Source organism: Fomitiporia mediterranea (assembly GCF_000271605.1).
Source record: "Fomitiporia mediterranea MF3/22 unplaced genomic scaffold FOMMEscaffold_6, whole genome shotgun sequence".
Taxonomy (NCBI): domain Eukaryota; kingdom Fungi; phylum Basidiomycota; class Agaricomycetes; order Hymenochaetales; family Hymenochaetaceae; genus Fomitiporia; species Fomitiporia mediterranea.
In genome coordinates, this window is record NW_006760391.1 from 2,215,467 (window position 1) to 2,229,245 (window position 13,779).

Below are 13,779 nucleotides of genomic sequence, written 5' to 3' on the forward strand. Positions count from 1 at the left end.
TGTTATGGGGACCGGGCCTCCGAACCATGCCTAGCCCTATGGCACATAAATGTATGGCTTAGTTTACGTACTCCTTCACAATGACTAACCTTATTCTGATCTTGATGCCTTGCGGTTTATGAATTAATAAAGTCGCGAAAAATGAGAGTGATGCAGTAGAACGGCGGCAGACTGCATAACAATTTAAACGAGGTTAAAGGGCACGTTATTACCACGCGAAAGTAACCGTGCGAACAAACTACGAAAAGCGGCTGCTCAACGACTTGAGGAGACTGCCTGTAAGAGGTGTGTAATACGCTACACTCACTTAAACTTCTCCTATATCCTGTTTTCTCTCTATGTCTAAAGAAGCTACTGGAAGAGATCCCAACGGCAATGCCAATACATCGCGAGATGGTGCTGCCAGGTTGCAGATCATCGACGACCAGAAGAATTTCACGTCAGTGGCTAAAGTATATGACGCGCTTGTGTCATGATGCTAACGAGTTTCATAGCAAGGAGTTGAGCGCACAGATGGACCATTGGGGTCTACGTGAAGCGGGATTTGACTATAATATCGTTGCCGTCTTTGGTTCGCAGTCCACGGGAAAAAGTAAGTACCCAGTCTGCTCAGCACAACAGCTCGGTTGAATAGTTCTTTTTGCCACGCAGGCACGCTCTTGAATCGCTTGTTTGGAACCGACTTTGACGTTATGAATGAGAAAAATCGGAAGCAGACAACCAAGGGTACGTCGCTAGTCTGGAGTAAAGTTTATATATACTGATAGCTTAACTCGTCACGTCAAGGTATATGGATGTGCCGCGGTAAAGGCATGAACGCATTAGTTATGGATGTCGAAGGTACAGACGGCAGAGAACGCGGAGAAGACCAAGATTTCGAACGAAAATCTGCCCTCTTCTCTCTTGCCTCATCGGAGGTGCTCATTATTAACCTTTGGGAGCATCAAGTCGGCTTATATCAGGGAGCAAACATGGGTTTGCTCAAGACCGTCTTTGAAGTCAACTTAGGGCTTTTTGGGAAGAGAGAGGATACCGGCCAGCGCACATTACTTCTTTTCGTCATTCGCGACCACATTGGGACAACACCGCTTGCCAACCTTGCTTCAACTCTTGAAACAGACCTAAATCGAATATGGGAGAGCCTGTCTAAACCTGATGAACTTTCGGACTGCAAACTTTCGGACTATTTCGATCTTAGCTTCACAGCTCTTCCGCACAAAATCCTGGCGGCGGAGAAGTTTGAAAGCGAAACGCTGGCTTTGCGACGGAGGTTCGTGAATAAGAGCAACGAAGACTACGTGTTCAAACCCGCATACCACAAGAGAATTCCTGCAGACGGTGTAGCTTTGTATATGGAGGGGATTTGGGTCTGTGTCTCCTGTCTCTAATGACTGTGTCGATTCTAATTGTATTACAGGAACAAGTCCAATCAAACAAGGATCTCGATTTGCCGACTCAGCAGGAGCTTTTGGCACAATTCCGTTGTGACGAGATTGCAAGCGTAGCTCTTGCCGAATTCAACGAACATGCAAAGCCTCAGCGTCGACCCATTGAGGCAGGTCGGGTCGTTGATGGCTTGGGAGGCATGATGAGGAAATGGAAGTCACGAGCAATTTGTAAGTGTCCGAGTAAAATTCGTGTTACTAGCTGTTTATTGCCTTTCTCCAAGCTCGCTATGACAAGGATGCTTCAAGGTATCATCAGGGCGTATATCAGCGGAAACGCTCGGATCTCCTAAATGTCATTGATTCCGTCCTATCACCACTGTTCCTTGGTCAACTCAAGAACCTTCATAAATCTGTTCTTGTTGCATTTAAGAAAGAGATGCAGGAAGGGATGCGTGTCGAAGGTTACAATTTCGCAGATGTCTGTTCGCAGGCGAGGGAACTGTGCGAGAAGCGTTTCGTTAACGGAGCAAAGGAAGCGAAGCTGGAAGACACCGATTGGGTCTGGGAAGACGAACTGGGCCTGCTGCGTGAGGAGATGGGATCTGTTGCTGATCAATGTCGTGCTGATGAGACGAAAAAGATGATCAATTCCATCGAGGTGAGCCGAGCGAATCTAGAATGTCGCCCGCGACTAACCTTGCTACTTTCACACAGCGTGCCTTGAAGAAGCAGATTTCTGAGCCTGTTGAATTACTCCTTAGCAGCCCAACCCCAGGCATGTGGGACAAAGTGCTAATAGCCTTCCGACAAACATTAGACAAGGCCGAGAACCTTTATTTGAGCAAAGCTCGAAGTGAGAGTCTGGTCATTTCCGCTACTCCATTTGACTGACTGTCGCGTAAAACTCAGGTTTTAATAGCACCAAAGAAGAAGATGCCAAATCGCTGGCCATTCTACGAAAGCGCGCATGGATGGCCCTTCGAGCGAAGATCGATGAGCAGACGACAGAACCTGTTTTACTCAGCAAGCTGCGGACGCACTTTGAAGAGCGTTTTAGATACGACGAGCATGGTGTTCCCCGTGTATGGAAACCTGACGATGATATTGACGGCACCTTCAAGAAGGCGCGCGATCAGACCGTTGAGCTTATTCCTCTGTACGCGAAGATCAAACCCCAGGATCCCTCGCTCGCATATGAATTACCCGATGATGCTCTAGAAGGAGAGCCGGATGAATCGCAGCAGCAAATTGAAGTCTATGATTTCGATTCCTCGTTGACCATTCTGTCTGAGACGCGAATCTTGGACATCACTTCTCGGTTCCGCAAGGATGCTGATGCTTACTATGTCGAAGCGAAACGTTCCACGGTTTCTAGCATTGCACAGATACCCGGCTGGATGTACGCAGTCCTGGTCGTACTTGGATGGAACGAGGCTATGGTGGTGCTTTTCAACCCGCTTTATTTTGCGTTCGTGCTATGCGCATTGGCTTCTGCGTGCGTGTCTTAACATTTAATTGGGCTCTCTTCTGAATCAAAGGCATGCTTTCTCACACTCTTATTTTTTTTCGTAACAGATGGATAATCATCAAGCTCGGTTTATTGGGGCCCTTGCTTCAAATTTCGAAGACAGTAATGAACGAAGTGCGATTTTTTCTAACACACCTATCGTCCCTTGACGCTGATCTTTACGGCATACTCAGGTTCAGCACCAGGCCACGGAACGCCTGCGACAACAATTTGTGGCACCTGTTTTGACAGAGCCCGTTCAAAACGGGCATTCGCGTAAATCGTATAACGACACTGACGAAGAATCGATTGAGTTACGACGCCGGAGAACAGAGCCTCTGTGACCTTATTAGACCAGCCGTTGTTCATTCACATGCATGCTCTCCATTCGCGCTGTGCAATAAATTAAGGAACTTTAATAATAAACACATAGTTGCTTCTATGTATTGCTTCATAACATCACAAGACCGAGTCGGTTCCCACAGGCAGAACTTTGCGGGCATCCTTCTCGCCTACAAACTTCGAGGCGGTAAGTGGATTACTTAATTCTAGCCACCCCAGACTAAAGTCCTCGTTGCTTACCCATGTTCATCAGGCCGTCACCTTGCTTGTTGAGCTACCTGAGATCATCCCGCTCGATCTCTGCGAGAAATGTTACAACTTGGACATTTAAACCTTCTGACAGATAGACGAGAAGAATCAAGCACTTACTGGACATGTCTAGCGCTTCAGGAAGCACGTTGCCAATACGCCCGTGAAGTCGGCAACGATAATAGGGTTCTAGTCATGGTGCTCTACTAAGCTTTAAAGTCGGTTTTTTATCTATAAGGTAAGCGTATAAACTGTTGGCTCTTATGAACGCGGGAAGCGTCTTCATGCGCCGGTACCAGTAAGCCAATCACTGCGTTTATCACCGCTCGATCTCGATGCAAAGAGGCCAAGCTGCACACCCTTACTGCTTCTAGTCTGAATTGCGATACTCGCGCGAAATAATATTGTGTCTGAATATCTTGAACTTGTCAGAATATCCACCGGGAGGGCCTAGATTATCCGCAACTTCCGTATTTTACCGTGAATTTTGCCGTTCGGAAACCACCAAAGTTGTCTAAAATTTGGGAGTAAATACCGATAGTCTTGATCCCCTCGCAACCCTCAGGACCCCTTGCAGCTCTGCTCGCGGGAACAAGATGTCTGCTTTATCGGGATCGTCGACGGAGTCGATCCGCTATTCGCATGATCCAGTCACGGGTTCCGCTTTGATCATCCTCAATCGTCCTGGAAGTCTGAACGCTATTAATGCAGCTTTACTGTCGTCACTCGTCTCTCATTTAGAGAAAGTTGTGGTAAGACTTACTCATTAATATGGCACTAACTTAATGCAACGATGTTGTTATTCCTCTGAAGGCCGCCAAGGTGAAAGTATGCATTATAACAGGGTCAGGAACCTCCTTTTGTTCAGGTGAAGGTACGTTGCCGCAGAACTCTTCTCTCCACTAAAGGGAACTTGCTGTTCCATTCAGACCTTAAAGAAACGCTGGCTCCTCAATCGTCCGGCAGAGATCCCGAAGAGCTTAGAGTAGCTTTTGAGCAGCTTCAAAGCATCACCCGCTTGATGACGAGCGCGGATACGATCTTCATTGCCGCTGTAAATGGTTGGGCAATAGGAGGGGGAGCTGAAGTTAGTTGCAACATGCTCATTTCATCTGTTGCCTGACGGTAATAATTAGATCGCACTCGCCGCGGACATAGTCATTGCCTCTCCAGATGCCGAATTCAGGTTCCCTGAGATCAACCATGGTCATGCACCTACAGGAGGCGTTAGTAAGTGACGCCATTTCAGTTATGATCATCCATTGAGCGTATATTTAATAAGCGGGAAGGCTCCCTCAACTAATTGGTTTTCAACAAGCCAAGCGTTTGATGCTTCTCGGACATGTCGTGCCCTCTACCGAAGCCCTGGCGATGAATATGGTGACAGAGATTGCAGAGGACCCGCTATCACGTTCATATGAACTGGCTGCGCAACTAATGTCCAAATCTGCTCGCAGCCTAGCAGCTGTCAAGGTCGGGCTGGAACAGGCGACATTCCCTAATGCCGAAGCTGTCTTGGAATATGAGATGAAGGCCGCAAGTCAAGCATTTGCAGACGAATCGGCAACGAAGGCTTTCGAGCACTTTAGGCTCCGCAAGTCTCCTCGTAAATATGGTACCTTTGATGGCCCCTGGTCCACCTTGCCGGTTTTACTGAAAGAAGCCGCGACGTCCTTTCCGACCAAGACGTTCTTGCGCTTTGGGGACTCTGACTTTACCTATTTCAAGTTCTATGAAAGTGTTCTGTGCCTTGCTTTTGGTCTTCGTAAGGCCGGGATACTCGAGGGGGACGTCGTAGCTGCTATTATGCTGAACAGTGAGGAGATGGTTCGGTTGTGGTTTGCGACCATGACTGTTGGTGCGATCTGGGCGCCTTTACATGTACGGATCTTCCCCCTCTGATAATTGACAATTCTTAGTGATATTGTTCGTCTCACTATAGACAGAGTTCAGAGGTCTTACTTTGCGTCGTGCTCTAGAGCTAGTAGCTCCCAAGATCATGATCGTCGATGACACTTTCCTGTCTATATTGCCTACCGAAGTGAAATTGAACTTGTTCGTCAAAGGCACAATGGCGTCTCAGTACAAGCACTGGACCGCCCTGATTGGGGACCACCCACTTTATCCCGTCCCTCAATCTCCCTCGTCTACGACTTCCTTATTGTTCACTTCAGGAACGACCGGGCCTTCCAAGGCCTGCGAGCTGAATCACCAATACTTCATTTCTGCAGGTCGAGCTCTCATCAATTCACTCCACCTCCGACAATCAGATGTTCTCTTTTGCCCATTCCCACTTTGTCACGCAGATGCATCGTCGCTGACTGTCATCCCTGCATTGTTGCTCGGAGCGACTGCTGCGATTTCAACTCGTTTTTCTGCTAGTACGTGGTGGGATGAAATTCGTCAGACGAAAGCAACAGTTGCGGACTTCATGGGTGCTACATTAAGCATCCTCTACAAAGCTCCGGAAAGACTATTGGATCGGGATAATACGCTTCGCTTGATGTGGGGTGTCCCTGTGCCGGTTTGGGTGGATGAATTTGAGAGGCGATTTAATCTGAAAGTGTACGAAGTCTACGGTTCGTGTTCCGTGCTTGAATGACCTTTCCGGATTTCATAAACGAAACTCCTTCAGGTTCTACGGAGACAGGGATACCTGTCGTTCAACCAATCGATCGTCCAAGAGTGAAGGGTTCTTGCGGCGTAGCTCTCCCGGAGGTCAACCTCAAAATCCTCCAGGCTGACGGTTCTGAGGCTGAGCAAGGCGTTGTAGGCGAACTTATCGTACGTCAGCCGAAGACATCACGGTTCTCTAGTAAGATAGACGTTTCTCAAGGAGCATACATCCTGTTAACGTACCTTCGAATCAGGATATTACAGGAATCTGGAGGGCACTGCGAGCTCTCTTCGTGATGGGTGGCTTTATACCGGAGATTATTGTCATCTAGACCATGAGGGGAATCTATACTTTGTTGGACGGAAGAAACAAGTTATCAGGAGGAGGGGGGAGAACATCTCAGGTGAGTTGGACGGTAGACAAATAAGCTACCGGCGCAATGACCTTACCTTCGGCCTGTAAGCATTTGAAGTCGAGGAAGCCCTCCTTCTCCACCCAGACATCCTCGAATGTGCAGCGTACGGAGTCCCCGCTCCTGAACTCACAGAAGAGGATCTTGTCGTGTCCATCGTTAAGAGGCCAGGCGGCGACTTGACAGAAGAAGCGGTACACGCTTTCGCTGTCAATTCTTTGGCAAAATTCCAAGTTCCTAGATACATTGGCTTCTGTGACGCCTTGCCACGGACTGGCACCGGGAAGTTGGAGGTATTCAAGCTTCAGGAAGCGTGGTCGCGTCGGGATCGATCCAAATTCAAAGATTTCGAGGGTCACAAGAAAGCACGGTTATAAATTTTGCCCTACGCAGAAAACACGATTGCAAGAAGAATACAGGAGCCGGAAATCGTACGATATCAGAGCAAGAAGAGGCACAGGCAGATATGTAGTCTAGCGTACAAGAAAAGAGAACGATGTATCAAAACGAAAGCGAGAAGTTGCTACAAGAAGATGTAAAGAGAATTATGACGTTCTGCCTTCCTCTTGGAGAAGACGAAGAACATCGTAGTATACACCGCTAACTTGGCCCGCTGTGCCCTGAGCGTGGGTAGGCACCTCGCTGTTCTGCGATTGAGCGTAGTATTGTTGCATCTGTTGCGTCGGGTTGACGCCTGTCTGGAAGTCGTTCCAGTAATAGTTCTCGAGTGAGAATAATTCCGGGGTGGTGAATTTCTGTTCCGACTCCGCCGCGTACATCGGTGGTTGTACCTGTTGGTGCTGTTGCATCTGTTGTTGCTGCGACATGCTGCCTTCGGCGTTCTGAGGCAGTGGATACGGAACACCACTGGACGGAGCCGGGTACGCGACATTATGGACATTTTGCGGCTGAGGGTGTGTAGTCTGATGCGATTGTACTGGTGTCGAACTTGTAGGCGACATCGACTGACTATGGTTCAAGGTGTTCGAGGCTGCCTGCGAGACTGCAGAAAATCATCAATAAGAGATCCCATCGAATTAATCCGGGAAAAGATAAATGCATACAGGCATCAAGAAGAAGCTTATACTGCGACGAAAAGGACCATGTTTCGGCAAGTCCCTGAGGCAATACATATTAGACTTCTCCAACATCGCTTGATCGAGTTGATGAGAAAAAATTGTGTTTACCCGCAACCATTCAACACATTGTTCTAACCTTGGACGAGCTGCTTCGCGTAGCTGTTTATCATTGAGCGTCAGATTGAACACATGGAGCGTCGCGGCTGTGAAGATGAGGTATGCGTCGTTTGGCGGAAGCTACGGATAAACGACATTAACCAAGATTAGAAGCGTTTCAGAAAAACTGCGAGAGGCCGGGTTGGTTAAGAAGGCACTCAAAAAGGCGCAACCTACCTTGTCGATTTCCTGTCCCGCAGCGAAGAGTGCGAGAAGATCTACTAACCGGTTTGCATGTTCCGTAGCCTTCTTGTGATGGTAATTGCTGGCGAATGTTTGGCCAACACGTGGACGAGGAATGAGGGGTCGATGAACAAGGATTATAGCGGTGTGGTACCACTAAAGGTCGTCGTTAACACCCCACATTGAACTAGAATAGAGATAATAGATCTAACGTACGCCATGACACAGGTACAACGACCTCGTCGGAGTTTGGTCGTCCGACTTTGGATATTTACAACGCGGGCCAAGCGATTTCTGCCACTCCTCAAGCTCCCGGTCAAGCTCCGCAACGAGGCGTTCCCGCGTTGCACGAGCTGGGGGCGACGCCGCCGAGTGAACTTCACTGAGTACGCGCTCGAATATACGGAATAAATCAACTGCCGCGTTGAAGATTGATATTGTCTTTACAAGGTGATCAGTCCACATGTGAACAATGTATATAATGAACAACTAACGTATAACCGGACAGTAAGCCCAAAGCGAGAGGTTCCAGGGTGCACGACCGTTTCATATTCGTCTGACTGCTCCTCCGAGAGTCGCACGGGATCGCAATGGATCATCCGAATTAACGCTGGCCGGCCCATCTCACACGACAGGACCCTACGAAAAGCGGAGTTAACGGCCGTAACGCGGAGGCGTACTGCGTACCTTACTTCTCGTAAACATATATATTCCAGAACACACGGACGCGGCGTTCATGTTCGACTAAAGGCAAACCTTGCGCCGATTTGTGCAAACCAAGGTCAAGTGCCATCATCGCCGCGACACCTGTATCAATACGGTAAGTCCGTCTTACTCAATACTGTTCATGAATTGGAAATTCATACCGCAATGTACCCATGCTTGTCTTTGGTTTCCTTCGCCGTGATTGTACAGACTTAGGAGGAAAAGTGCTGTGCACGTGTTGACTAGGTGAACGACGGTTAGCACACGTTTTTGTATGAGGTGACGTTGACTAACTGTCCGAGCGGAATGCCCCATCGCTTTGTAGCTCATCCTCAGCCACTTTGCGGAACGTTTCCGCAATTGGAACACCAAGCGCTGGCGTCGGAGTAAGGCGGGCCGACAGCGCGTACATGGCATATAGGAGTGCCAGCGGGACCTCCTCGTAAATCTTGAAAATGGAGACAGCATCAAACGCGGGCTTGTACAGGATGGGCCAGTGCTGGGTGTATGCGCTTGTCAGATACGAAGCCAGAAATAAAACAGCGACTACTGACAGGATGTATGGATGCCCAATACGTCTTCAGCAGGATCTCGATGTCCTCGGGCGAAGGTTGAGGGATATAGGTCGTTGCAGTTGACTTGCGACGAACAAGAGGATGGCGCTCTACGTGGTCACGCAGGGCCCAAGGGCTGTATTTCTCCATCGAAATGCGCTCGTTGTCGGATACGGGAGTAAGAGGGCCTCCTCCGGTATGCATATAACGCATAGACGTCGCAAGGAATGCCATGCCCGAAGATGAACCTTCATCCATGTCTGAGTGCGCATGATCTAGCAGAGGACAAATGCTCGGTAAAAATAACGAGGGAAGGAAACACCGACGCAGATCACCTTCATGCTCGTCTTGACTCCAATCGCTCCGGTTCTTCGCAGTGGCATGTCCACTGGTGTCGGAAGCGCTCGAACCAATAGGCCTCCTGGTTGACGAAGTAACAATCGTTGAGGAGCGTGACTCTGGTGGAGCACTTGCACTTGCTGACTCTGCTTCAATTCTCACGTCACACGGGCCGTCTCCAAAAATTGCCTTGTGCAGCTCGTCGAGCACGATACGCTCGCCATATGCCAGCTGGAGTGCCTGGATATGTTCACGTATTTTTAAGATCTTTGGGCCTAGCGACGAAGGGTCGGCGCTGCCGCGTCGATAGCCCTTGGGAGGGCCTCGCCTTGAGGGCACTTTGAGCATAGGGGAGAATTTGACTCTGAGGATGGGAGAGATATAGGCTGTGGGAACGCACCATCGGACCAAGTGCACTGGAGGTTTTGACCTTTGCAGGTGCCGCAAAGAGGCTGTTGCCCATCACACTACGGAAGGTCATGAGCACAAATGTATTGGCAGGTTCACGAGGCGACGAACTTTGCGCCTTGACTTAGCACATACGAGGCATGCCTTAGTCACTCGCTGGGAGATAGGAGCAAGTCAGGATGATAATGAGGGAGATCTGTGCGAGCAAGCGGTTAAACAACGCACCTTGCGCTTAATGGGCGGCTTGTCTTGGTCGTTCATGCTAGACCGGATATGTCAAGCAGAGCCCTAACTCCGTGTTGTTGATGTCGTGGGCGAGGGTCTCCTGGGAGCTCAGCGCGCGGTACAAAAGAGCGGATGTTGACCGCTACTGGACGATCGTCGTGCACTCTCCAAATCGGTGCAGAAGACACCATTCATTATTCTCTCACTTCGCCTTCCATCTCTTCCTGTCACCGTCCTCCCATTCGCAATCATTTGCACCGTCATACGATCTCCCCACAATGGCACTGTCTGTGCAGTTAAAAGACTACTGCATCTTGACCAGAGCTGCGACGATGCTCTCATCTTCCGGCAACTACGGAATCCCACCGTTGCTACCCTCTAATTCACTGAGTCGAAGGTATGCATTCACGTTCTTTTCAAAAAAACAGTCTCAACGCTGTCTGCAACGATGCTGACGATCCACCAGCGACTCGACTCGACTCATCTGTTACATCATACTTATTTTCTACTCAATCAAGGAAATGTGCTCCGTGATCGCTCCACTGCTGCCCTGCCCGGTACGCAGTACGATGAGATCATTCCATGAAGTCTCAATTGGCACAGAGGTGTGATTAGGGCCTGAGTACGTCTTCATGCTGTTGAACTCTTACTTATCTTCCAAGGTTTAACTCTTACACTGTTTTCGCCTATTCTCTGTAGGTCAGCATTCAGATTCAGCATCGACAATTCATGCAAACATACATCGGCTTGTCCAGTATCGTGCTTGATGGCAGAGACTGTAACTCTAAATTTCTGCACCTTTCCCCGCGACGTCGTTGGCTGCGCGTCGTCTTTGCTCTGTTGCCAATCGAAACTCTCCTCAACGACGGTCTAAAAATAACGCAATGACGCGTGGAGGCAGGTGGTGCTGCGTTCACGTGCTCTTGTTTGGACGTGACCCGGTCTACGTGACGCTGGTTCACTGAACGCGGTATCTGTCTACCTCCCCTTCCTTGAACGCATACCACCATCTTATTTCTCCCTGCTTCTGTGCCGCCCCGTCTGTGCCCGCTCGTCGTCGATGGTAGGTACCCCGCAGCTTCCACTCAAGTACCGTCGCAAGGGTATCCCAGACTTCCTCGCCTTCAGCACCGATCTTGACTCCTCAATGTCACCGGTCAACTCATGCAGGTTTAGTTCGGAATGCTCAACGCTCTATTCCCCTACCTTGCACTACTCTTCATCTTCCTCAGTTGCCCCTAGCAGCCCAGTTCGTGCCTTATATACTCCCGAGCCTCCTTCGTCGCCCGCCATTGAGCCGTTAGTCGCATCAAGCCCAAAGTCATCGAGGTCGGACAGCCGAAGAGGATTCTGGGACGTGGCTTTCAACTACGGTCCAGACCTCCCATACAAAGATCGATCCGTTCTACATACTCCTGATTTTGGCCGCGAACAATTCAAGGCTCAGCGCAGAAGCTCCAGCGCGAGTGCGCCAGGTCTCATCTCGGATGTCGACCCTTCTGAATATTCAGAGGACTACCCACTTCACATGGATGACGATGCGACAGTTGAATGCAGTAGACCAATTGGTGTAACGATTGTGAACGTCAAGAATGATACGACCCTTGGTGGGTCAGAAGCAGCCTTTGTCCACCGAGACGATACCATCGATGCAAGGAACACTGAAAGAGGTCTGGATGGGGAAATCGATGTCGCTGCGGTACTCCTCGATCTTCGCCGACAAGTACGCGTTACGTCGGTTGAGTCAAAGGCCGTGGATATCGCAAGCAATTCTTTGCCTGCACCGTGTCCTGATTCGTTACAGGATGAAATCCGCGCATTGTCTTTACCTCCGGAGGATTCTCCCCAAATAAAGGAGGAACTGACAATTTCGACCTCTGCCCTGCCCGAGAGCCAAGTCTGCCATGTGTCGCATGAATGCCCTCAAGATATCATACCATCTAATCTTGTCAAACTTGAACCACACGTACGTATGTCAGTGCCTCACTCTCGACGTCATGTCTGATCGTCGCTTCTTGCAAATGGAAATAGGACACCTGTTCGGTTGGCGGAATAGATTCAACTGGAGATTTGAAACTTGTCAATGACACTCCTGCCGACATAATTGAAGAACAGGTTGCTGTCGCTGTGGTGTCGGAGGGTTCCGCAATATTGTATGGTACTTCTGAAGTCATCAATGCATCTTCCGACCGCATCGCAGGCGGCAACACTGGACTCCCGACGACAGATATAATTCTTTCATCAAAAGTGGAAGAAGGGTGGTCGAATGTTACTGAACAGGTTCAAGACATGGATGCAACCATTGACCTAATATTCTCAGCACCCTTGACACCAATATCTTCTCCTGCTCTGTCTGGTTGTGAGATTGCTAATTTTAGCGAACCCCTATCTGAACCTCCATCCCCGAAGACGGATGAAATCGACCTCACGAGACCTCTCGAATCTCCGGAGAACACGCCGTGTACCGAAGGAAGTAGTAGTCTGGACACGCTTTCACCGGTTGCCGGACCGTCGAACCACCGCTTTGGCTCTGTTGATCGACACGCCGGGGAAGTGAAGCGTAAGAATGGCCAGCCCACTAGAAAGTTCAAAAAGGCCAGACGTGTCCGGACTGTGTCAGATATTAAGGCTGAGGCTATTGACGAGGTGGATTTGAGAACGTGCGGAAAGAAACGTTCTCGGAGTAGAAGTACAATGGCGTCTCGCTCTTCGTCGCCGACGCCTTCAACATCGTGTTCAGATATTTCCAAACCGCGGACGAAAAGAAGCAAGAAGACTACTGAAGATTTCAATGCATCTCGGTGCGACGCAGAGCCCGTGCTGACAGACCTGACGTGGCCTTCCTCGTTATTGCATACGCCTTCCACTTTGCCAGCTCAATACGCTCCCATATCACCGCGGGAGGCAAGCCCTGCTGCCGCGTCCCTTGCGGTATCTGATGAGAAAGACGACTCAGCCGCAAAGGCCGAGATGTGCGGATGTTTAATTCAAGCGATGGCCCTGTCTCGTGCATCTTCCATGCCTGCATCGTCGTTGCTGCGGGATGTTTTGCGGGAAAATCCCCATTTAACCAATCAACGGAGCAGGGAAGGTTGGCTCAACATAATTTCAGTCGTTCTTGGATCACATAACGTTTTCGGTCGAGTCGATCGTCTGGGCTTGGTAAGTGCTATCATGCAATTGCATATCCACAAGACATCCCAATTTAATGATAACGAACATAGGATGCACACGATAAGCCTCTTGAAGCTCAGTGGTTCTACATTCCTGAGAACGACCCGGACCAGGATCGCGCGACTCTCCTACGAGAAATGATGCCCAAAAAGCGTAATGAGACCAAGAAGCACAAACAATACTTTTATAAACCTCTAGGTTCGTTCCTTAAATTCACTACGTCACTCGACCTATTTGATTTACTCTGTGTGATTAGGCAAAATTTCAAGATGGGATGCAGAGGACGCTTTGTGAGCATTTAAGCTATTGACACGGACGTCCTTTTCCCCCTCGTTCAGCACTATACCTTGTCACTATTATTTCATTCGAATTTCGGCCACCCGTAACTAGCATGTATTCATCGTCGGGTTAATTCTTTTGTCGCGTACAACACTGTTTATC

The 13,779-nt window shown here is 49.3% G+C and overlaps 3 protein-coding genes across 3 annotated transcripts; 2 read left to right on the forward strand and 1 right to left on the reverse strand.

The window, feature by feature from the left end:
* Positions 1-338: 338 nt before the first annotated feature.
* Positions 339-3,300, forward strand: FOMMEDRAFT_20195 (root hair defective 3 GTP-binding protein; the record flags this gene model as incomplete). The annotated part of the gene is made up of 10 exons (XM_007266675.1): positions 339-439; positions 495-592; positions 652-726; positions 787-1,367; positions 1,418-1,616; positions 1,670-2,046; positions 2,103-2,241; positions 2,298-2,883; positions 2,964-3,030; positions 3,090-3,300. The coding sequence occupies 10 exons, from the start codon at positions 339-341 to the stop codon at positions 3,237-3,239; spliced, it is 2,373 nt and encodes a 790-aa protein (XP_007266737.1). The 3' UTR covers positions 3,240-3,300.
* Positions 3,301-4,082: 782 nt separating this feature from the next.
* On the forward strand, positions 4,083-6,892 carry FOMMEDRAFT_84250 (acetyl-CoA synthetase-like protein; the record flags this gene model as incomplete). Its single annotated transcript, XM_007266676.1, has 9 exons — positions 4,083-4,232; positions 4,300-4,360; positions 4,416-4,573; positions 4,623-4,716; positions 4,769-5,367; positions 5,429-6,065; positions 6,122-6,301; positions 6,357-6,506; positions 6,567-6,892. 9 exons carry the CDS (start codon positions 4,083-4,085, stop codon positions 6,890-6,892), a joined length of 2,355 nt encoding a protein of 784 aa, XP_007266738.1.
* FOMMEDRAFT_168112 (uncharacterized protein) lies at positions 6,868-13,776 on the reverse strand. The gene is made up of 18 exons (XM_007266677.1): positions 13,595-13,776; positions 13,389-13,536; positions 12,196-13,326; positions 10,864-12,130; positions 10,631-10,786; positions 10,165-10,561; positions 10,051-10,095; positions 9,932-9,998; positions 9,193-9,869; positions 8,933-9,137; positions 8,800-8,880; positions 8,626-8,740; positions 8,428-8,572; positions 8,150-8,374; positions 7,928-8,089; positions 7,703-7,831; positions 7,580-7,634; positions 6,868-7,518 (listed from the first exon to the last, which is right to left on the reverse strand). The coding sequence occupies exons 6-18, from the start codon at positions 10,198-10,200 to the stop codon at positions 7,061-7,063; spliced, it is 2,400 nt and encodes a 799-aa protein (XP_007266739.1). The 5' UTR covers positions 10,201-10,561; positions 10,631-10,786; positions 10,864-12,130; positions 12,196-13,326; positions 13,389-13,536; positions 13,595-13,776; the 3' UTR covers positions 6,868-7,060.
* Between the last annotated feature and the right edge of the window lie 3 nt (positions 13,777-13,779).

What these genes read in the sequence shown, in the direction of transcription:
- FOMMEDRAFT_168112 (XM_007266677.1), bottom strand. Translation starts at nt 10,200, where the DNA reads ATGAACGACCAAGACAAGCCGCCCATTAAGCGCAAG. An exon ending in TGGGGCATTCCGCTCGGACA is followed by an intron (nt 8,881 to 8,932) that starts GTTAGTCAACGT and finishes TCGTTCACCTAG; the next exon opens with TCAACACGTGCACAGCACTT. An exon ending in TAAGCTTCTTCTTGATGCCT is followed by an intron (nt 7,519 to 7,579) that starts GTATGCATTTAT and finishes GATTTTCTGCAG; the next exon opens with TCTCGCAGGCAGCCTCGAAC.